We start from the raw sequence: 24,923 nt of genomic DNA, 5'->3' as shown, positions 1-24,923 counted from the left end.
GTCCTCTCATGTTGAGCCAAAATCTGTCTCTTATTAGTACTATTTAAGCCTTCTGGGGAAATAATGAAATGTCTACTCTCATTTTCACATGACAACCCTTCGAATCTCTGAAAACAATCATGTTTCCTGTAGACTTCCCTTTTCCAAATTAAATATCTGCAGTTTCTTCAACCAGTCTTCAATACATGCTTTCTAGACCCTCTCAGGATCCTAGTCACCCTCCTCAGGCGACATCCTAGTTTGATACCCGTTTGTTCTTGTCATCATTCATAAAGAAACCCTTTCTATGTTCAGGAACTCTGAAATACTCTTATGTGATCACAATCTATTATCATTCCACCTCTTCCTCTGCCTTGAAACCCTAAATTCTGTTCTTCATCCTTACCAGATTCTCCCATTTGTCAACTCCTCAGTTCTTTTTTCAGGCCATCACTCCTGCACTAGCTATACTCTTCTCCCTTCTCTGTCATGGCCCTTCAGTGAAGCAGTTAAATCCTACACTGTCCCCTTGAGGGATTATATTGCTTATCATATTGCTGTTACCAAACCTCAAGCCTTGGATCACTCCCACCATCTTGCTGCGCTTGCTCCTACACAAGTGCTGTTGAACAAAGCTGGAGAAAAATCCTGACACCATTTTGACTGGGTCCCCTACAAATATATGCTATATAAATTCGACTGGGCCCATATTATGACCTTTTACACTTTCCTAATTAACTTACTATCCCATATGCCACAGTAGCTCTTCCAAACCTTTTCATCTTTCCTTTAACTTCTCATGGTTCCCCCTCCCCACCATGCTCTTGGCTGAGAATTTTGCTTCATATTTCATTGAAAAAATTGAGGCTGTCAAGAGCTCTCTTTCTCCTTCTCCGCTCCTCCTCATCTCATTACCCAGATGCCTTCTACCACTGTCTCCTCCTTCATCTCAGACTCACAGGAAAAAGCGGCCTTTTTCCTTATCAAGGCAGAGCTTTAAAACCTTTTTTTTGCAGTTTTGATTATTTTATTTTTTCCAATTACATGTAAAAACAATTTTTTAACATTTAAAAAATTTTTGAGTTTCAAATTCTCTCCCTCCCCTCCCCCACCATCGAGAAGGTAAGCCATTTGACAAGTTGTACATGTACAGTCACGCAAAACATATTTCCAGCTGTGTGACTTTGGGCAAGTCACTTAACCCCACTGCCTTTAAAAATATATATATATATATATATTTCCACATTAGCCAAGCTGTTAGACCAAAAACACAAGAAAAATTTAAAAAGTTTTGAAAAGTATACTTCAGTCTGCATTTAGACTCCATCAGTTCTTTCTCTGAAGGTGGATAGCATATTTTCATCATGAGTCCTTCAGAATCGTCTTGGATCATTGTATTCCAAGGCAAAATACTATACGCACAAGTGACCTCATTCCATCCCATCTTCACTAGCAGACTGCCCCCTCCATTATCTCTACTTTCTCATTTACCTTCAATTTTTCCTTGTCTACTGGCTGCTTCCCTATGGCCTACAAACAAGTATGCCCTTGTCTCCCCCAACCTCAAAAGAAAATCAAAAACAAAAAAATACTCCCTTGAACCTTCCATCCCTACTAGCTACTGTCCCATACCTCTTCTCCATTTTGTAAACAGCCTCCTTAAGAAGGTCACTTAAAATGGGTGTCTCCCCTTTTCTCTTGCTCTTTTCAACGCTCTACAGTCTGGCTTCTGACCTCATCACTGAACCTCTCCAAAGTTATCAGTGATCTCTTAACTGCCAAATCTAAGGTCCTGTCTTCAAGCCTCAGCCTTCTTGATCTCTCTGCAGCCTCTGTCAATCACGCTCTTCTCCCTGATACTCTTTTCTCTCTAGGTTTCTGTGACACGGTTCTGTCCTGGTTCTCTTTCCACCTGTATGAATGTTCCTTATCAGTCTCCTTTGTTGGATCTTTGTCCAGGCCATGCCCACTAAGGTGAGTGTCCCCCAGGACTCTGTCCCGGGTTCTCTTCTGTCTATATATTATTTCACTTGGTTATTTCATCAATTCCCATGGTTTCAATGATCATTGCTATACCAATTTTTCTCAGATCTATTTATCCAGTCTCTCTTCTAACCTCCAGATTTGTATCACCAACTGCCTATGAGATATCTCAAACTGGATGTCTTGTATATATCTTAAATTCAAAATGCCTAAAACTGAACTCATTAACTCTCCTAAACTCTACCCCCCATCCAAATTTCATTATTCCCTTCAAAAGCACCACTATCCTCCCAGCCACCTAGGCTTGCAACCTAGGTATCATCATCCTTGACTGCTCATTCTCTCTTACTCTCCACAAGCAATTTGTTGCTAGGTCCTATTGATATGATCTTCCTGACATATCTCCTACATGTCCCCTTCTCTCTTTCGGCACTGTCACCACCCTGGTACAGGCCCTTATCACCTTGTGCCCAGATTATTGCAGCAGCCTGCTGGTTGCTCTCCCTCTCTCAAACCTCTCCTCATTCCAGTCCATCTTCCATTCAGCTGTCAAATTAATCTCCCTAAAGTGCATATCTGACTACATTACTCCCCTATCCAATAAACCCCAGTGGTTCCCTATCATCTCCAGGATGAAATATAAAATTCTGTTTGGCACTGAAAGCCCTTTACAATCTGGCTCCCTCCTACTTTTCCAGTCTTCTTACAACTTGCTCCCCATCCCCCAATCCCTACACCCCTACCCAGTCTGTGGCCTCTTTGCTAGACCTCAGAGAAGACTCTCCATCTCTAGACTTTGGGCATTTTCACTGGCTGCCTCCCAGGTCACAATGTTCTTCCTCCATATCTTTGCCTTCTGGCTTCTCTGGCTTTCTTCAAGACCCAGCTAAAATCCTACCTTCTACAAGAAGCTTTTCCCAATTCCCCTTCGATCTACTGTTTATCTCTAATTTATCCCGTATATAGCATGTCTGTACATAGTTGTTTTCATGTTCTCTCTACTAGTGGATTTCGAGCCCCTTATGAACAAAGGCTGTCTTTTGCCTTTTTATCTCAGCACTTAGCACAGTGCCTAGCACAGAGTAGGTGTTTAATAAGTGCTCACTGTCTGACTGTTCACATTCATCTTAAAATTGTAGGGACTAGAACTAAGAACCATATTTGATGATGGAAAGAAAACTAAAGGGAACTGCTATTGCTGTTCAGTTATGGGATTTTCTTGGCAAAGATACTAGAATAGTCTGCCATTTCCTTCTCCAGTGGATCAGGCAAACAGAAGTAAAGTGACTTGCTCAGGGGCACACAGCTACTGAGCTTCTAAGGCCACATCTGACTCCAGGGCCAGCCCTCTATCCAGTGAGCCATCTAGCTGCCTCTAATAAGGGAAATATGATAGTTTTCTTCAAATAGTGTGATTGGAGCTGCTACACCACAATGTTAGCACACATATTTGGTAAACTAAAATCCCCAGATCTTCTGCCTATGAACTGCTTCCAAATGACTGTCGGAATACACCTGTGAGGCTTTATATCTATCCCTCATAAATTTGGGAGGCAGTGTGGGATTGAGCATTATACTTAGAAGCAGAAGACAAGAGTTTAAATACTGCTGCTAAATTTGTAGCTATGTGATGATAATGAGACGCAAAGCACTTTGCAAAACATTAATGCACTATATAAATGTTAATTTCTATTATTACTGCCATCTGTAAAGTGATGCTCTCTAAGGGCCCCTTCCAACTCTAAATTCTACTTTCTCCAATAATACAATAAATTCATATAGATTTCCACTAATATGAATACATCTTGGTCAGACTACACGAAGATTAATGTGTTTGATTCTGGACACCAATGTTTAAGGACCCTGGTAAGCTAAGAATAGGTAAGCTAGCAGGTAGCTAGGTGACTCAGTGTATGGAGTGCTGAGCCTAGAGTCAGGAAGATCTGAGTTCAAATCCAGCCTCAGACACTTACTAGCTGTGTGACCCTAGGCAAGTCACTTAACTTGTTTGCTTTAATCCAGTGGAGAAGGAAATGGCAAATGACCACTTGTAGTATCTTTGCCAAGAAAACCCTATAGATAATATGTTCCATGGGGTCACAAAAAGTTGGACACAACTGAACAATTAAACAACAACAAGTTAAGATTGTGACTGGACGAAGGTGATCACCATGGTAAAGAGCCTGGAGATCACGCTATATGAATATCTGTTGAAGAAACTGGGGATATTTAATCTGGAGAAGAGAGTACCAAGGGGAGAGATGGTAACTCTTTTCTAGTATTTGAAGGGGGGGTATTATATGAAAGAGAGATTTGTTCTGCTTGGTGCCAAATGGCTGAAGTAGGAGCGCTGGATAGAAGTTGCAATGAAGTAGATTTTGGCTCTATGGAAAGGAATACCTCTCTCAAATGAGATATTAAACATGTCCAAAAGTGAAACTGGCTATTTGGGAGGTAGTAGGATCTCCCTAAGAAGAAGTATTTGAGCAGAGATGAATAATCACTTGTTGGTAATATTGTAGTGGTGATTTTTATTTAGGTACAGGTTGGACAAGATGGCTTTGGAGATCCCTCTGCACTCTGTGGATCTGTGAAGTGAATACTCCAAACAACTGCTTGTCCCCCCTGTAATATAGCTAGTGAACTCCTACCTCTTGCTCCCTTAATCCCTGTGGTTCAGGGCTATGATCCACCAAGGCAAAATCCCCTTTCTCTTGCTCCTTTCCACTGCTTTCTCCTTCCTATTCAGCTCAGACACCTCACCTTCTCAAGTCTTTAATCTTTCTTCCCTAGCCTTTCACTGTATTCTCAGAAATCCTTGCTTTATCATTAACAAACTCTCCTTCAACCTGGATCTCTTCCTCTCACTCTCCATATTCTTAGGCTCACAGAAATCTGGTTCTTCTGAAGACACCTCATTTCTGGCCACTGCTCTCCAGTGTAGGCTGCTGATTCTCTTATGGCCCTTGATAGACCAAGACAGGGGAAGGAGGGCATCAGCAGACTTCTTGCTGTCCATAGCTACTTCCAGACCCTCTCTGCAGCCATCAAATATACTGGGTAAATTTAACTAAACTAATTTATGATACTAAAATTTAACGCAAATTCTGCTGTTGCTATGCTTGTAACACTCAACTACCCTAAATACTATTATAAAACACTCCTTTAAAGAAATGAAGAACAAATTAGAGGAATATTCACTGCTAGTGATTGGCCATATCAATGTAATAAAAATGACATCTAATTTAAAGATTTAGTGCTATACAAAACTACCAAGGGAGTGTTTTATAGAGCTCCTCAAAATAGCAAAATTTATTTAGATCAAAAGGATTAGAACCTCAAGGGAAATAATGAAAAAAACAGGAATGAAGGGGGAACAAAAAATACCATTCCCAGACCTCATCTTTATATTTTAAAGCAGTAATTGTCAAAATTATTTGTTACCAACTAAAAAATAGATAAGTAGACCAGTAGGACAGACAAAATAAGCGAAAATCAGAATCAATTCAATTCAATAATCCAGCTTTCAATAAATCTGAGAACATTATCTCCTTGGGGAATCTCCCTACTTAACAAGAACACCTAAGAAAACTGTACAATAATTAAAGGAAAAAGAGGTTTAGAACAGCATCCCACAAGTTTCAAATGGATACTTTCCTTAAATAACAAATGTATGTTTCCTCACTGTGGTTAGTGAAAAATTCTTTTTTAAAAAACATATTTTGGAGCAGCTAGGTGGCACAGTGGATAAAGCTCCAGCCTTGGAGTTAGGAGGACCTGAGTTCAAATGCGGCCTCAGACACTTGACACTTACTAACTGTGTGACCATTTAACTCCAACTGCCTCACCAAAAAAAAAAAAAATTTTATATATATACATATATATATATATATATATACACACATACATACACACACACACACATATATTTTTAAAAATTTATTTCATTAACCATTTAATAGTTACCTATAAGAAAATTTTAACATTCATTTTTTAAAATTTTGAGTTTCAAATTCTCTCTCACCCCTCCTCCACCCACTGAGAGTGCAATGAATAGATTACACATGTGAAATCATGCAAAACATACATCCATATTAGCCACGTTGCAAAAGAAAACACACTCACATTCACACACACGAAAAATAAAGTTAAAAATTATGCTTCCATCTGTACTCAGATTAACAAACTCTCCTTCAACCTGGATCTCTTCCTCTCACTCTCCATATTCTTAGGCTCACAGAAATCTGGTTCTCCTGAAGACACCTCACTTCTGGCCACTGGAGGGGGATTGCATTTTTAATGGGTCCTTTGGACTTGCCTTGGATCACTGTCTTGATCAGAGTAGCTAACTCTTTTACAGTTGATCATCCTTACAATATTGCTGTTACTGTGTATGACAATCTCCTGGTTCTGCTCATTTCACTTTGCATCACTTCATATGTGCCTTCCCAGGTTTTTCTGAAACCATCCCCTAAGTTACTTCTTATAGTGCAACAGTATTCCATCACAATCATATACCACAACTTGTTCAGCAATTCCCCAATTGATGGGCATCCCTTCAATTTCCAATTCTTTGCCGCCACAAAAAGAGCTGCTATAAATATGATTGTACACATAGATCCTTTTCCTTTTTCTTTGATCTCTTTGGGATGGGTATGCACAATTTCATAGCCCTTTAGGTGTAGTTCCAAATTGTTCTCCAGAATGGCTGTATAGTTCACAACTCCACCAACAGTACATTAGTATCCCAATTTTTCCATATCCCTTCCAGCATTTGTCATTTTCCTTTTCTGTCATGTTAGACAATCCTATAGGTATGAGATGGTGATATCTCAGAGTTGTTCTAATTTGCTTTTCTCTAATCAATAGTGATTTAGAGCATTTTTTCATTGATAGCTTTAATTTCTTCTGAAAACAGCCTATTCATATACTTAGACCATTAACTAGGAAATGGCTCATATTTTTATAAATCTGGTTCAGTTTCCTTTATGTCTGAGAAATGAGGACTTTATCAGAGAAACCTGCTGTAAATTCTTACCAAGTTTCCTATTTTCCTTCTAATTTTGGCTGTATTAGTTTTGTTTGTGCAAACCCTTTATTTCATGTAATCAAAATTATCCATTTTATTTCTCATGATCCTCTCTATCTTTTATTTGGCCATACAATCTTCCCTTATCCATAGATCTGACAGTTACATTTTTCCATGCTCAAGGAAGAATTCTCAACCAAATATGGTATGGAAGCAATCAAAAAAGAGAAAAAAGATAATTTGAACTATAAGAAATTGAAAAGCCTTTGCATGAACAGAATTAATGAAGCTACAATAAGGGAAACTGCTGAACATGAAAAAAACCAACAACCTTTGCATCAAATACCTTTGATAAAGATCTGATATCCAAGATATTGAAAGAATTAACACAAATACATAAAACTGAGAGCTATTACCCAATGCATATACGGTCAAAGGATGTGAACACTTAGGATTATAGATTTAAAGCTGGAAAGGATCTCAGTGTCTTCGCCAACCCCCTTATTTTACAGATGAGGAAACTGAGGCCCAAAGAGGTGAAGTGATTTATCAAGGTCACAAAGGCAGTGACAAGGAAACAACTTGAATCAAGGTCCTCTGATTCAAAAGTCCACTGAACTACAGTGCACCTCTCAAAATAATAACAATAACATGAATTGAATATTATTAACAATGATACGCAGGATCGTTCTAAGTCACTAACAAGAGAAATACAAACTAAAACAACTATGAAGTTTCACTCCATACCCAACAAATCGGCAAAATGACAAAAGATGGAAACAGCCAACAATGACTGAGTTGTGCGAAGATAGGTGCACTAAATTATACTGCCGGTAAAACTGAAAAACTGGTCCAAATATTCTGGAATGGAATATTTAAGTATACTAGAAAGGAATGACCAGCTATACTTTTTTAATCCATATATCCCACTGTTAAGCACAGACTCCAAGGAGATAAAAGACAGAAAGAAAGTCCTGTATGTACCAAAACATTCACTGCAATGCTTTCTGTTGTAGCAAAAAACTGAAAACAAAGGGGGTGCTCATTGGTTGGAGAATGGCTAAACAAATTGTGGTACACGAAAGTAATGAAGTATTATTGTGCCTTAAGAAATGATGAATGTGAAGAATTCAGAAAAACATGGGAAACTGTATATAAATCGATGGAGAACGAAGCAACAAAGGAAAGCGATATATACAAGGACAGACGGCAGTGAAAACAGAAAGAACAAAAAATTGAAACCAAATGTCAAGTGATTATAATGCCAAAACTTGGCCCTGGATAAGAAAAAATCCTTTATCAAAAACCTAAACAGAGTTAACAAGGCAAGCCACTAAGCCATCAATCAATCAACAACAAGCCAGTAGGCACTGCAGAAGCAAAAACAATAATGAAATCTCTTTTTGAGGTTCTCTCCCTCCATTTATCTTACCTTGTCACTGCTATCTATTGGTTCTCAGCCACTCCTTTTCTTTCTCAAGGAAGTTGGTACCTGGCTCAACCTTCCTCTCCCCATCCCAATCTCATTCTCAGAGACTTCAATACTTACATGATGTCTATGAAAAACTTAGCTACTCTGATCAAAACAAAGATCCAAGGCAATTCTGAAGGATGCATGATGAAAAATGCTATCCACCTCCAGAAAGAAAACTGATGGACTCTGAATGCAAATTGAACTATAATTTTTTTCACTTAATTTTTTTTTTTTTTGCTTTTTGGTGAGGCAATGTGGGGTTAAGTGACTTGCCCAGGGTCACACAACTAGTGTCAAGTGTCTGAGACCAGATTTGAACTCAGGTCCTTCCGACTCCAAAGCCAGAACTCTATCCACTGAGCCACCTAGCTGCCCCTTTCACTTCATTTTTCTTGCTTTTTTGTGTGACATGGCTAATATGGAAATATGCTTTGTATGATTTCACAGGTATAACTGATGTCATATTGCTTGCTTTCTCAATGAGTGGAGAAGGGGCTAGAGGGAGAGAATAAAGAACTAAAAATTTTAAAAATAAAAAAAAGAATGTTTAAAATAAACACCACATTAAAAAGTTCATATTATGTTCCCTCAAACCCCCTAGCCTCCCCATTCATCAACCTTCTCAACCCATATGCCCCACCCAGGCCACACTCAGAGTCAAGCCTTACGCTATCCAAAATTATTCAACCTCCAATCTGAAATTTGCATCTCTGATCAAAATGTCTTTTTTTTTTAAATAATCACTTTTTTTTTTGCTTTTCCTGATAACACCCCCAAACAGAATCAAATCAATCAATAAACATTTATTAAGTGCCTACTATGTGCCAGGCACTGTGCTAAGGACTGGGGATACAAAAAGAGGCAAAAGACAGTCTCTGCCTTCAAGGAGCTTACAATCTAATCGGGGAGATAAACATATAAATAAATATATACAAAGCAAGCTATGTTATTGTTGTAGAGTCATTTTTCAGTCCTGTTCAACCCCCATTTGGGGTTTTCTTGGCAAGAGTACTGGAGTGGCTTGCTATTTCCTTCTCCTGCTCATTTTACAGATGAGAAAACTGAGGCAAACAGGGTTAAATGACTTGCCCAGGGTCACACAGCTAGTAAGTGTCTGAGTCCACATTTGAACTCAGGAAGATGAGTCTTCCTGACTCCAGGCCTAGCACTCTATCCACTTTGACAGCTAGCTACCCTAAGCAAGCTATATACAGTAGAAATAAGAAAAAATTAACATAGGGAAAGCATTAGAATTATGAGGGGATGGGAAGGCTTCCAGTAAAACAAGGGATTTTAGTTGGGACTTAAAGGAGGTCAGTAAGCAAGGGAAGTCAGGAAATAAAGCAGAAGAGAGAGAGAGTATTCCAGGCATGGAGGACAACCCAGAGACAAGAGATGGAGTGTCCTGTTTTGGAACAGCTAGGAGGTCAATGTCATTGGATTGAAGAATATATGGCAGGGAGCAAAGTGTAAGAAGACTGGAAATGTAGGACGGGAGTAGGTTGTAAAGGGTTTTGAATGCCAAACAAAGTATTTTATATTTGATCCCAGAGGCATTAGGGAGCTTTACTGAGTGGGAGAGTGACACCATGAGACCTGCACATTAGGAAAATCACTTTAGTGGCTAAACGGAGAATGGATTAGAGTGAGGAGAGACTTGAGACAAGGCAGACTTAGCAAAAGGCTACTGCACAATAATCCACTGTGACGTGATGAGGGCCTATGCCACAGTGGTGGCAGTCTCCGAGGACAGAAGGGGGCATATACTGGAGAGGTTGCAAAGGCAAAACTGACAGGCCTTGGCAACAGCTTGGATGTGGAGGGTGAGATCCTAGGATGATTCCTAGGTTTCAAGACTGAGGGACTGGGAGGATGGTGATGCCCTCTACAGTAACAGGAAAGGTAGGAGGTGGGGAGAATTTAGGAGGAAATATAATGAGTTCTGTTTTGGAATACTGAGTTTAAGCTGTCTATTGGACATCCAGAGATGTTTGAAAAGCAGCTAGAGATATGAGACTGGAGGTAAGCAGAGAGTTTCAGGCAGGAAAGGAAGATTTGAGAATTATCAGTATAGCCCTCTCTTCTAACAAATACAATCCTAAAGTTAGCCTTCATTTTTGCTGTGTTTGTACATGCCTCCTTGTTTATCCCCAATGTTCTGTTTTAATCTCTCCTCGCTATAGATCCTCTCCTCCTTGGTAATTTCAATAGTCCCCATGGGTTGGTAATTGAATGCAGATGACTTCGAAATGTGTGTATGTAATAAACACATATGCACACATGCAAATACATGTACACATACGTATACACACATGCATGTGAATGTACATGCATGTGTATGTGCATACCTATATGTCTCCTAACCTCTAGTTCTATATTTTCTACTATCTGCTGGACATCCTCATATGGATGTGTGATCAGCACCTCAAATTCAACATGGCCAAAATGGAATTCACCACCTTCCCCCCCAAATCCTGCTCCTCTTCCAAACATGCCTATTTCTGGGAGAACAACCACATTTTCCCAATCATCTAAGCTTGAAACATCTGTATTATACTAAACTCTGTTATTCCTCACCCCCATATTTGAATGTCCAATTAACAAGTCCTGTAGATTCTATTTCCACATTCTGCCTTTATTCTCTTCTCTCCACTCTTAGAGCAACTCATCACTTCTCACCTGAACTATACAGCTTCCTAATGGGCCCCATGTTTCCATTTTAATAGTTCTCTGAAAGATCTCAAAACCAGATTAAGGCACAGGTCTAAACATCTTAGTACCCCTACCAAAAACTCAAAAAGCGGCTCCAATGCCTCTAGAATAAGATCTGAGCTCCTTGGCCCAGCATGTAAGGCCATCCAGAGTTTGGACCCAACCTACCTTTCCAGCTCTATTTCTCCTTATCCCTTTTCAGGCACTCTGAATCTATAATTTAGCTACAGGAGGTTACTATTTCCAGAACATTCCATTTCCTGCCTCCATCTATTTGTACAAACTGTCCCTGCCTGCCTTCTCCCACCTCCCCACAAATCTAGAATATACGTCCTCCTCAACTGTGCCTCGAAAAACCCTTATCTTGCTTCAGACCTTACCCAGCTTAAGTGCTACTTCCTTGGTCTCTCCCTCTTCAATTTACTTAATGAACTATCTACATGTTTTATACCCCCAACAGAATGTAAACTACTTTGGGAGGAAATATTATTTCAGTTATGTCTTAGTATGACCAGCACCTAACAGTCTCTTGAACATAGTATATGCTTAATAAATGTTTGAATTAAATGAACTAAGCCAGCACTTAAGAATGAAAGTGTGTGTCACCGATAGTGATAAAAACAAAAACTTAGTTCTCTGCCATATCTCTGCTATATTCTTCAAATGATAACCTTACGAAGCTCCCAGTTACAGGATATGAAAGGAAAACTGGGAAGAGAAAAAATGCAAATCACCTTTTAAAAGTTTTAGGTATTCTAAGGTAAAAAAATCAACAAATGTAGCTCTAGCACAGTGAACCTACTAGTACAGCTTGTGGCAACAAGAACCTCCCAACTCTGGGAGAATTAAAATGCCTCCTGGAGGGGAGAAAAAATCTTATCGAACAAAGCAGGCTTTCAATACAGATGACTGTCAAAAGGAGAATGGGAGACCCTCTTCTGAAACTTGAGAAATGTTTTGAGAACAAGATGTCTCAGGAAGGGGGTGGTAAGTTAAAGCCTCAGGGTCGGAGTGCCAGGCTACTTACCTTGGTTGATTTCAGCACGAGTAGGACCCAGGTTTTTTTTCTGCTGGGCGTTTTTGGCAAGAAGTGTATGCTTGTCATCGCTTCCAGTGTCAAGCTCTGATATCGTGACAGCCAGAATCCTGCAGAAGTTAGCAAGCTGCTGCTGATCAAAACTGGAGACTAACGTAGCAAGGTTGGGGATGTCTTCTAACCGGATCATCTCCTGCAAAAAACACAAATTTTTTGTGTATACTCTTACTTTACAGAGCAAACCAGAAAACTCTGATTTTTTTTTAGGGTAAAGGGATACTCTCTTCTTTTCTACCAAACAGTGATCTACTGCGAAGGAAAATTTCTGACTAATAAGGAAATAAGTATAAGAAGGGGAAATACTGACAGAGCAATCTTGCTTCTACTTTGTAAGGAAAGGGGCATGCTGATAGCCACTAGTACTCAGTAGCTCCTGGCCATGACCCACTCCCAATCAGAAATGTCTTTGCCAGTAACTTTCTTTTTAATTAAAAATTTTTTTTACTAAAAATGATCCACCTTTTCTCCCTCCCATTTTCTCTTCCCCCCAATAAGACAAGAAAATCAAAATACATACAGTCAAACAAAATAATTTTCTGCATTGTGCTCCAGTACCTTTCAACCAGAGTCGCTCTCTGTAGCCTACAACATTTGAAATATCACCGAGTCACAGACCAGATTTCCTCCATGTGGCACTCAGGCTTTAAAAGCTGGCATTTCACCTTTAATTTTTATTTCCCCATCTTAGGAAAAGAAGGTAGAGAAAAGGGAATAACACAATCTCAGATAATGGGAAGAGGAATATTGTGTATCCTTGGCCTTTGGCTGTTAAGTGTTTGTTGTCGGGGTTTTTTTTTTTTTAGGCAATTGGGGTTAAGTGACTTGCCCAGGGTCACACAGCTAGTAAGTGTCAAGTGTTTGGTCTGAGGCTGGATTTGAACTCAGGTCCTCCTGACTTCAGGTCTGGCACTCTATCTAGCTGCCCCTGGCTGTTAAGCTTTGCCCTGAATTTTCAGCCTCTGGGATATGGTGAGGCTGATGAACAGGAATATAATGGGCTATCGAGGGATGAGAAGAAAGATCATTATGCAAAAAAAATTCAAATCATTTTTCAAAAGTAAAAAAAAATTTTTTAAGTGAAAAAACTAAAGTTGTCTTTTTCACCATATAAATAACTAATCAAAAGAACTTATCTGCCTCATTCAAATTTAGCTATCCCTGAAAACATGGTCTAGGGCAAGAGTTCTTGACATAGTAGACTGACATGAGACAAGGCTGAAAACCAGTCTCTTCCTGTTTTTTGTACAAGGTGAGAGGACTGGAAAGGAAAACTGGTAAGGGAAAAAAAAATCCAAATCACCTTTTAAATGTTTTAACTTTTTTAAGGGAAAAAAAATTAAACAGTGTAGGTTCTAGCACAGTGTACCTAACAGACTTAGTTTGTTGCAGCAGAAACCTCCAAACTCTGGTAGAATTAAGATGCCTCCTGGAGAGGAGAAAAAGCCTTACTGAACAAGGCAGGCTTTCAATACAGAGGAGTGTTGATGAAGGAATAGTGAGTGCCTCAGCCAGTCACTTGAGACTAAGGTTTTAGCATGATCCTTTCCCTCCTTACACAGGTGCCAAAAAACTACGGGGACCATGAAGTACCTTTGTTACAAAAATCATAGAACGTTAGCACCAGAATGGTTTCAGTATAATCCTCTCATTTTGTGAACAAAGAAACCAAGGCAAAGAAGTAAAGAGAAATTACTTAAAGTTACATAATGAGTAAGTGACAGAGGTGTATGAGAACCCAAGTCTTCTGATTCCCTGGCCAGTGCTTCCTACCACACCACAGATGCCTCCCTTTAGGTGTCTCCCCCTCTCCCTCCTCTGCCCTGGTCTGTTCATCCCTTTTCATAAGCTGGAAAAAATAACTGGTAAAGAATAAAGTCCTTTCATTAAAGGTACAATGGATTGGCCTGGGGCCCTTTGTAAAAGGGCAAGTGTGTATACACACACACACACACACACACACACACTCTCTCTCTCTCTCTCTCTCTCTCTCTCTCTGCACTTATATGAAGCTTGGGACAAGACAATTAGCCATTTGTGCTTCATCACATCAGAACAAAGCACCAGGCCTAGGGAAAATTCAGCAGGGACAATGAAATGGGAGGCTGGTTGAAAAACAGGCAAACTGGGGGTAAAGGGGACTAGAAAAGGGAAGCACACAGATCTCTTATCATCAAATAATAACCACAACCTACCCACATATTCCCTAGGAGGAATATGTGTACCTCAGTACTAATAAGAGGAAATCTGTTAATTGAAAATGTCATGCACAAGAGGTTATGGGCCCCATATCAAGAGGCATACACAGAACTTGTAAAGAGTCAGAAGACAGTTCCCTATGAAGGTGGAGCTAAAAAACAATATAAAATAGATGCGATTAAGCCATCCAGAAGTAATCTACTCTAAGAAGCATCTGGGTTACTAGAAAGGCATATCTGCCATAGTAAACTGACATCCTGATTTTTGAATTAGTCTCTCATGGGTTAAGATACAATAAATCAATTCTCCTGATCATTCCTGGGTGAATTTAAAATACTGAGTTTTTAAAATTATAAAGCCAAAAATTTAGTGACTCCCACATAGATCAAGACACTCCGTGAGCTGGCCTCTCATTTAATGATGCCAAATAAAGCCCAAACTCATTAGGCTGGCATTCAAAGTCCTCCACAATATGATACTACCCTACCTTTCCATATAGAAACAGTCACCTCTTTGATTTTGCCATCAACCACAAGTATTCCACTTCCACGTTCATGAACTCTGAAATCCCTTATCCGACTGTAGCTTTTTATCATTTCATCTTTCCCTAAACCTTATGGTCCATAGCTCCATTCCTCTTCACTGTGACTTTCATTCCCTCTACCTCTCAAATCTTTCCCAGGCCATCATACCCACACTGACTACACTCTCCCTCCTTCCCTATCTTGACCCCTTAATGAATCAGTTCAACTCAACACTATCTTCTACTCTTGAATCCCTTGCCCTTTGTCCATTCAGCAAGAGCACCTTCTCCTCTCATCTTGCATCACTCACTTTCCCTATTTCCCCCTTCACTCCTGTATCAACTGAAGAGGTGGTGATTCTTTTTTTTTCTGTTTGCTTGTTTTTGGTTTGGGTTTTTTTTCTGTGAGGCAATTGGGGTTAAGTGACTTGCCCAGGGTCATACTTTTCAAGGCCAATCCACCTAAATGTAGCTTTGATCCCAACCCTTCTCATCTTTTCCAACAAACTGTCCTCCCAATCATCCCCAGTCTCCCTCTAATCTTCAATCTCTTCCTCTCTCCTGGTTCTTTCCTTGCTACCTACAACATGCCTAAGTTTCCTCCATCCTTAAAAATCTTCAGTTGATCTGACCAACCCCACTAGCTATCTTCCCTTAAGTTTTTTCCTTTTCTCTCAGCTACACTCTTTGACAAAGCCGTCTATTTCCTTTCCTCTCACTCTCTTAACCCTCTGTAATCTGGCTTCTGATTTCATCATTTAATTCGAATTGCTCTCTCCAAAGTTACCAATGATCTCTTAATTGTCAAATCTACTGCTCTTTTCTCAATTCTGATATTTCTGACCTCTCTGTAGCATCTGACACTATCGATCATCTTTTCCTCAAAGATACTCTCCTCTCCAGATGTTTGTGACACTGCTCTCCCTTGGTTCTCTCCTACTTGACTACTCTTTCTCAGTCTCTTTTGTTGTATCTTCATTGACGTCACATCCTCTAACTGTGGATTCCCTTTTGAAGCATTATTCTGGGCCTACTTCTCTTCTCCCTTTTTACTGTATCATCCATATATCTAATACTAGTCTCTCCTGAGCTACAGTCCCACATCATCAACTGCTTTTTGGACATCTCGAACTGGATGCCCCATAGGCATCTGAAACTCAATATATCCAAAACAGACCTCATTATCTTGTCCCTCAAACTCTGTCAAAAACAATACCACAATTCTCCCAGTCACTCAGGTTCTCGACCTCAGCGTTATCCTCGACTCCTCACTCTCATTAATCCCACACATGCAATCTACTGCCAAATCTCACTACTTCTGTCTTCACAATGACTCTCACATACTTTCTCTCCATTCACACAGTTACTAGTCTTGTTTAGGCCTTTATCACCTCTTGCTAAGATTACTGAAATATCTTTCTACTTGATCTGACTGCCTCAGGTCTCTTTTTACTTTGATACATCCTCTACCCTGTTGCCAAAGTGATTTTTTTCCTCAAGCACAGATCAGACCAAACTCCAATGATTACTTCCTCAAATATAAAATCCCCTGATCAGCTCTTAAAGCTATTCAGAGGGGCAGCTAGGTGGCGCAGTGGATAGAGCACCGGCCCTGGATTCAGGGGGACCTGAGTTCAAATGTGACCTCAGACACATAACACTTACTAGTTGTGTGACCCTGGGCAAATCACTTAATTCCACTGCCTAGCCAAAAAAAAAAAAAGCTATTCAGAAGACTTACAGAAACTGATGAAAAGAGAATTAAGCAGAACCAGGAGAACATTGTACACAGTAACAACAATATTATAAGATGATCACAAAATATGAATGACTGAGCCATTCTCAAGAGTAAAATGATCCAAGATAACTCTGAAGGACTTATGATGAAAAAATGGTATCTGTCTCCAAAGAAATGATGGAGTCTGAAGACAGATAGAAGCATACTTTTTTAACTTTCTTTATTATTCTATTTTTTCTTAAATCTGTATTTTCTTTTGCAACATGGCTAATATGGAAATATTTTGCATGACTGCACATGTATTAATCTATATCAAATTGCTTGCTGTCTCAGGAAGGAGGAAGGAGAGAATTCAGAATTCAAATTTTTTTAAAATGAGCAATAAAAATTTTTGTTTACATGTAATTGGGGAAAAAAATTAATAAAAAAAAAAAAGCTCTTCAGAACCTGTTCCCTTGCTACTTTTTCAATCTTCTTATACTTTATTCTCCTCCCCACATTCTAAAATCTAACCCTATTGGCCTACTGGCTATTCCTCAAACTCCATCTCCTCTCTGTGCCTTTATCCTGGCTGTACTTCATGTCTTGAAATGTTCTTCCTTCTCAATGCTGCCTCTTACCTTCCCCAGCTTCCTTCAAGACTCACTTAAATTCCACCTTTTACAGAAGGCTTTTCCTAGTGTCCTCCTCCCACTACCACAGTTTCTACTGCCTTCCCCTCTCAGTCTGCCTTCCATCGACTTCGTATATAACTTGCACATACCTAGCTTTCATGTTTTTTCTCCCTTATTAGAATGTTAGCTCCCTGGGGGCAGGACGATTTTTGTGTTTCTTTTTATCCCCAGCACTTAGCACAGTTCTTGGCTTAATAAATGCCGGCTGACTGTCTTTCCAGCCTTATCTCTAATAGCTTTCTGTTCTACTACAAGAGCTCTAAACAATCCCTGGTATATATTCAGAACTTTCCCACCTCTATCCATTGCTCACATTGTTTCCCTATGCCTGCAATACCATTTGGGCCTTACTTTTGTAATCTTAGATAACTTTCTTTTGGTGGGGGGGGGGGAGTATGATATAGTGAAAAGCATACTGGATTCAGAATCAGAAGACCTGGGTCTACAACCTAACTCTGCTACTTCCTTCCTGTGAAACCTTAAGCACATCACTCAACCTTTATATGCTTCTGTTCCTCATTTAGAAAATTCAAGGGTTGAACAAGATGGCCTACAACTCCAAATCTATGATCCCACAATCCTATGATCTAGTTCCCGGCAATGTGCTTTAAGGAAATTTGAGGAGAAAGAGAACACTTTCATCTGGGGTGACATTACTTAAGTGGTAGCAGGTGAATTGAGCCTTTCAAGGTAAAAGAGAAGAAGGGAGTGAATTCTAGATATCTGGGGTATGGCCTGTGTGAATGCACAGAGGAGGGAGATAGAACTCTGAATTTGGGGAATAGCTTCTACCCTACCCATTTTTCAAAGGCTAATTCCCTCCTCCATGAAATAAAAATACCACAAACAACTAACATTTATATAGCGCTTATAATGTACCAGACACTGCACCAAATGCTCTATGATTATCTCATTTGATCCAAACAACCCTGGCAAGGTAGGTGCTATTATTATCTCCATTTTACAGTTGAGGAAACTGAGGCAAATAAAGGTTAAGGGACCTACCCAGGGTTAAGTGTCTCAGGCCAGATTTGAACTCAGGTTTCCCTATTCCAGGCCCAGTATTCTATCCACTGTACCACCTAACTACCCAATATAAATGAAAGAAAGAAAAGAAATCTTTGCTTCTTCTGATCTTGTATAGCAGCTCTTTGTGGCTCTCATGCTGTTATTAAGAGAGGAAGTAATAAGAGCACTAGATTTGGAATCAGGAAGACAGGGTTCAAGTCCCATCTCAGACCCATACTAGCTGAGTAAACATGAGTAAGTCATTCAACTTCCCTTTGCCTTGGCTTCCTGTACGACCTCCAGCGTCACTTTCAGCTCTAAATTTGTGCTCCTATGATCCCGAGTCTCTTAATCTCTCAAAGGCTCAAGCACCTTCCTAAAACTTGTTAGCTAAGCTACAGAAAGATTAGTAGAGAGAGCTCCCACACCAGGAATCCCCCATGCCCAGGACATCAGAGAGCTTCCAGGCTTGCTAGTCGTGGACCAGCAGCATGGTCTGCAGACAGCCAGCATTTAATAGATGTTGGCTGACTATTTTGGTTTGACCTAGGAAAGTGTGTGCGACACAGCCTTTCTGCTAGAGCACAAGCATCCAGACAACAGGAACCATGTCTTAGCTACCTTTGATCCAGCCAAGCATGGTGGTCAGTACGGTGTGTGGCACATAGTACACAATCAATACATGGATGCTGAATGAATAAACAAATTACCTCGGCATCATATTGTAGTCTAGGGATCAACCCCAGCCAGACAGCCAAACTTAAGGCAAAACTCACCTTTTTAACACCGAGAATGTCTTCAATGAGGGTTGCTGTTTGTAGAAATGTCTTCCTATTTGTCATCAGTGTAAACAAGAAGAGGACAAAGTCATTTCTTTCTGCCAGACGCTTTGTAACTCCATCAGTCTGTTAAAAGGAAACAAAAAATGTTGGCTGAAGTACAGCCACACTGGATAAAGGCTGGTGATGCAAACATACTCTTGCTAGATACATATAGTAAATTCCACCAAGATGCACTTGGGCTAAGTTGCAAACAAGTATAGCCAGCTTAGCTACGATGCCACACATATACTTCCTCATCATTCAACAGTGGAATAGAATGCTCCCTGCTTGATCAAGTTCAAGTCCCATGATATGAGATACAACACCTCCAATATCAAAAACTGTTATCCTCAGGCAGAGTCCCATATCAGTTATATTTTTCTTTAGTTAGTTAATTAATTTTTCTTTAGTTCTCCTCCAAACAAGATACAGAAACAATTCCATGTGTCAAGGAGTCCTGAAATCTTTTAAGAAGACTTAATCAAATGCATAAATAAAGAAATTTTCTTCATGAGAATTCTTAAATAACTTTTTTTTGGAAATGGAAAATATGTTTCAATCTAGGAAACAGAATTAAGTTGAGCAAACAGCCAAAAGTCAAAAGTATGAATGAAGAGTATACATCTTTAAGAATCACGATGTTAAACATTTAGGGTGCCAGCAAGAAAAGAGACAGTACAATATAGAGCGACTGGATGGCAAAAGGAAAAGAGCACTGAAAGTACTCCTAAGGCCTGGGTTCTACTCTAGGATCTGCCATGCAGTTATATGACATTGGGTTAGACACTGCACCTTTCTAACCCTGTCTTTTCATCTGAAAAACAGGGTTAATAATTACAGCCTTGCCTGTCTTACAGGGTTTTTGTGAGGATCAAGTGAGGTAATGCATGTTGCAAATTGCAAAACTCTCTAATGCACAGTATCATTAAAGAATAGTAATAATGACAATAATAACAAGGCAGATAAACTCAATTACATTATTTTGCATTTAGTGGTCTCCTAGGGTGAAGCAAAGGTACTGACATTGTTTTTTCATTTAACAATTCTACTGTCAGAGTAAGGAAGACAATTCATAAATCAGCCAAAACCATGGGAACCCCTGAAGAAATAGGAACCAAAGATAACATTCCCAATATGTTCCCAAGCTTAGGAATATTCTGAAGAAAAAGATCAAAACTTAGGATCATGGAAGCTGATGGGCATTCATGGATAAACATGGGAAATATCTGTTCAATCACCTGACTCCAGTGAATTTTGATATCTCCTGGAAATATAAAGTGGCTAATTTACAAAAATACCACATGCTGGTTTGGGCCAAAGCACTAGAAAAGTCCTACTTGCCAATTTATCAAAAAAGCAAAATTGAGGGTCCCCAAAGCAGAGATACTTACACAAATACATGTATTATACAAGATGCTTAAACAGTCCTTGGTCAGATCATCACTTACTGAAAGAAAAAAAAAATAATGAGTGGTTATTAATGCTGGAATGAATCCCTTTAACAAGAGGCTAGGCAAGGATGGAGGTTAACCATAATACCAAAAGAAAACTTCCTTTTTTTTTTATCAGCTGCAAAACTCAAAATCCAAAGGGGGCCAAGTATGACTGTGAATATTAAAGCACATTTTTAAATAAACATACGCACAAACCCCAGTAATCATTAACATCATGCTGTTATAAACCTTGAGGACAGGTACTGTTTTCATCTCTGTATCTTCAGTGCCTAGCACATAGAAGGTAATTAATTAAGTGCTTACTGATCAACGAAAGATATTTTCTTCTCTCTCTGATCCCCATGAGCAGTCTACCTAATGAGAGTTATATCAGATTCTATGCCAACTGTCCTAATCCCTAATCCCAAAACCTTTGTCTTCACTACACTACACTACACTAACCTGTGCTAGAGTTTGACCTACATGGCAGGTAGGGCAAATATCTCTGAATATTTGCTCTCAATAGAAATTGTGCCAACACTGCTGAATGAAATAAAGAATTCTAATCCTCTAGGAATTCATGGGGCTATTACGGTAGACTCCAAATCTCACTTCACAATAACATCTTCAAGGCATTTTAAACAGACTCCACTGTAACACTGCAAAAACAGACTATCATGTCATTTGCCTAATCACTAAAAATAAATAAGATGAACAATGACTCAATATTAATTCCCTTAACAGGTCAGTCGACTTCCCATTCCAATTCTGATATTATTCCTCTTAAACTAACTACTTCCTATAATGTCATTTTTACAAAACCAATGACTGAAGTTAGGTGGGGTACACTTATATCACAAGATGTGCAGCACTACTCACTTCCTTAGAGTATCAGCAACAGCAGCAGGGAGCTTCCAAAGAAGAAAACTGCATTTTTGCCATAGGGCCTCTTTAAATTTCTCCCCTTTTCATAATTTGACATTTCTGATTTGGGGTATATGACCTAAGGTCTTTTTACCCTCAACCCTTCATCTTCTATACCTATGCAAACTCCAAGTATTTGACTAGGAAGTCTAAAGAGATGAATATGACATGTGATGTTCTACTTCAGTCTGCTTATTTAGAAATGGATACTCGACAGAGGAATAAGTTTGCCTTCAGCCCTTGGTGTGGTGTTTGTTTTAATTCTGAAAAGGACTAAATGGAAAGGCTTAAATGAATGCTGACAGCCACTTCTAGCATAAGCTATTTCCTTGTCAATTACTGCTACTGCTTCCTGAGAAGAAAACTGGAGTGCTCACAATCAGTACGAACAGGCTTCAATATTACCCCAGCGATTCAAAGTCCCCCCACTAAGTCATCTCCTTTAGGATCCCCTGTGCTATTTAAAAAAAAAAAAAGGAAACCAGCCTTATAGGCCTTATTTTTTTCTGCTAGTATAGAAAGCAAACCCATTACTCAATCCTTCAGCCACACCACGTGGCCAAAATAAGTCTTTCAGCAGAACATAGCCCAGAGAACACTCTGACCACTTACAAAACCTTTATTCCAGGTCTCATCTTCCTTTGGGGGAAACTGACCACTGGTCTGAACATACTTCTAGCCCCAAGTGCAAACCAAAAAGAACCTACAGTAAAACCTTGTTATAAAGATACTTGTTTCACCTCAGATTCATTTCTGAGACGAAATATGGTTACAGGATTGACATGTCACACCCCCGCTCAAAAGCCATCAGAGGCTCCCTACTGCCATTAGGACAAAATATAAACTCCTGAGCCTGGCATCTGAAAAGCTCTCCACAATCTGGCTCCAATCCACTTCTTCAGTCTTACTTTACATTCCCCTATGTTCCAGCCCCTATCAGTACAACTGTCTGCCTCTACATACTTATGTAGGCTGTCCTATATGCCTGGAACACCCTCTCCCTCATTTTTGCCTTTGAGAATCCTTAACTCCCTTGAGGCTTAGCTCAAGTGTCACCTACTCTGGAAGGCCTTCCAAGACAGTCAGTTCTTGCTCCCATCAAACTTTCCTAACATTTTTGTCTAATGTCTCCTTGGCCACTCATTTATTCTTCATCTTATATCATACTTACCTGTACTCATTATGTATCCTTCAGGTAGAATACTGGGAGCAGGACCTCTCATCTTTGTCTTTGAATCCTCAGCATCAAACACATGCCTTATACATAGTAGGCACTTTAATGATGTGTCTAATCATAGTCTATGTCAAATTGTATCCTCCATAACAAATGACATTGTTTTTGACTTTAAAAGTTTGCAAAGCACTTCACATATGTTAACTCACTTGAAATTTCACAAAGAACATGTTTTTTAAATACTATAGGCATATTATTCCCTTACAGATAAGGAAACTGAGGCTCTGAGAAGTTAAGTAATTTGTCCATGGTAACACACAACTAATGTCAGAAGTAAGATCGGAAGTAGGGCTTCCTGACTCCAGCTCTGGGGTTCTATATCATATCTTATGTTGCCTTTGTATCTATATGTACATAGTAATATACAAGAAAACCTCAATTAACCAGTATACTTAGAGAACGCAGGAGAAGGGGCAGGAAATCTGATTAACTGAGTTTTCTAGTAGATGATAAACTGAAAAGAAATGTGGACTTGGAGTCATGAAGCTGAATTTTAGTTCTGGCTTTTCCATCATGTTGTTGGATAACTCTGAACAAACATTTCACTTCTCTGGGCCTCAGTTTCTTGCTCTATAAGATGAAGGGGCTTGACTAAAGGATCTGATGTGCCTGCCAATGCTAACATCTGACAATACTATACCCTCTACGAGCGGCAACAAGACAGGGTTTCCCTATCACATGGGGTACAAGAGCCAGATTCGACTGTCCCATGTTTCAGCCCTATCAGCTGCTACATAATCACTCCTAAGAACCTGCACCTATGGGGAAAGGAAATCAATTACTGATATGTTTTATCTTTTTTTCTCTTTACTTTTAAGTTCTGAATAGTTAAGCCTATTACTTACAAATATCATTAATTGTCAAAACTCCAATTTCTTTTCCTGAGATAAGACAGGCTGGGTTTAAGGGCAATGAATTCTTCCTAACATATGAACAGCATTCTCCCAGGGAGTCATAGAGGCTAAGGGAATTAGGATTTTAGAATTGATGTGGGGGAAAGCACAACAAACAAGGGCTTAAGAGACAATGACGGGCTCACTTACTTTTCTGTTTCTTTTTCTGAGTAGTAAGTGTAGGTCTCATAAGAATTTCCACAAGGAGCTATTAAAAAAAGAATTGAATTAAATCTACAAAGTCATTTCAAAGTACAAGTTATGGCCTAGTGTTGTCTGTGTCAGCTCAGGGCTCAATATGCTCTTCCCAAGACTTTAAGACCCTCCCACACATATCCAGGACACAAGAGAGGCAGCACAATGGAATAACAATAATCCACCACATTTGTCTCATGTTTTACAATTTATACTTTTAGATCTGTTATGCCATTTCATCCTCATAACCACTCTATGAGAGAAGCAGAGCACAGAAAAATATCCTCCATTTTACAAATGACAGAACCAAGGCTCATAAAAGTCAAGGGACTTGGCCCAAGATTATATGACTAATAAGGGGAATCAGAAAAGCTGAATTCTAATCCTGACTCTACCAATAAATAAGATGCATGATGTTAGGTAAGTCACTATCCCTCTAGGCACCTCAGTAGCCTCCTTTATAAAATGAAGATATTTGAGACTAACTTATTTCTGTGATCCCTACCATAAGTTCTCGTTTCTGCTTTCACAGTGATATACAATGCTACAATTATGGTCAAAGGAATATGCCCTGCATTGTCAACCATACTTATAAAACCACCATTTATCCCCTACTAACTCCCTTCCCCAGCTTTATCTGCTGTAGTCCCTCTCTTCAATACACAGATCAGATACTATTTCTTCTATGAGGCTGTCTCTGGCTCTCCCTGTAAGGTTGGACTATGTAACAGCTCCCTCCTTGACCTTCTAAGATTGTGTCCCCTTATAATGCACTTGTCATGTTTTAATCTGTTATCAAAGCTCTCTGTGTTACATGTTTTCCTGCTTCTATCAGATTGTAACCTCTTTGAAAGCAGGGGCTACATCTTATTCATCTTTGTATCCCCAACTTAGCCTAGCACAACACACTGAACACAGTAGGAGCTTAGCACACGTGTAATAAATGAACCAACAGGATTTGCTTCTGCACTGGTCTCCCTTCAGGTAATAGAAAAGCTTCAGCTTAACTCA

General features: G+C 39.5%; 1 protein-coding gene across 1 annotated transcript in view; it reads right to left on the bottom strand.

The window, feature by feature from the left end:
- The window catches only part of TRPC4AP (transient receptor potential cation channel subfamily C member 4 associated protein), an 80,852-nt gene that overhangs the window by 39,297 nt on the left and 16,632 nt on the right, over positions 1-24,923 (bottom strand). The window contains exons 4-7 of the mRNA XM_020998798.2: positions 23,868-23,925; positions 20,625-20,680; positions 19,189-19,317; positions 12,205-12,406 (exon numbers count right to left, since the gene is read on the bottom strand). Of these exons, the coding sequence (XP_020854457.1) occupies positions 12,205-12,406; positions 19,189-19,317; positions 20,625-20,680; positions 23,868-23,925 (445 nt within the window). The remainder of the gene's footprint in view (positions 1-12,204; positions 12,407-19,188; positions 19,318-20,624; positions 20,681-23,867; positions 23,926-24,923) is intronic.

Source organism: Phascolarctos cinereus, unplaced genomic scaffold, assembly GCF_003287225.1.
Source record: "Phascolarctos cinereus isolate Bilbo 61053 unplaced genomic scaffold, phaCin_HiC Scaffold_2;HRSCAF=192, whole genome shotgun sequence".
Classification (NCBI taxonomy): Eukaryota; Metazoa; Chordata; class Mammalia; order Diprotodontia; family Phascolarctidae; genus Phascolarctos; species Phascolarctos cinereus.
Note: the sequence above shows the minus strand (reverse complement) of the source record. Positions and strands in the feature narration are given on the sequence as shown.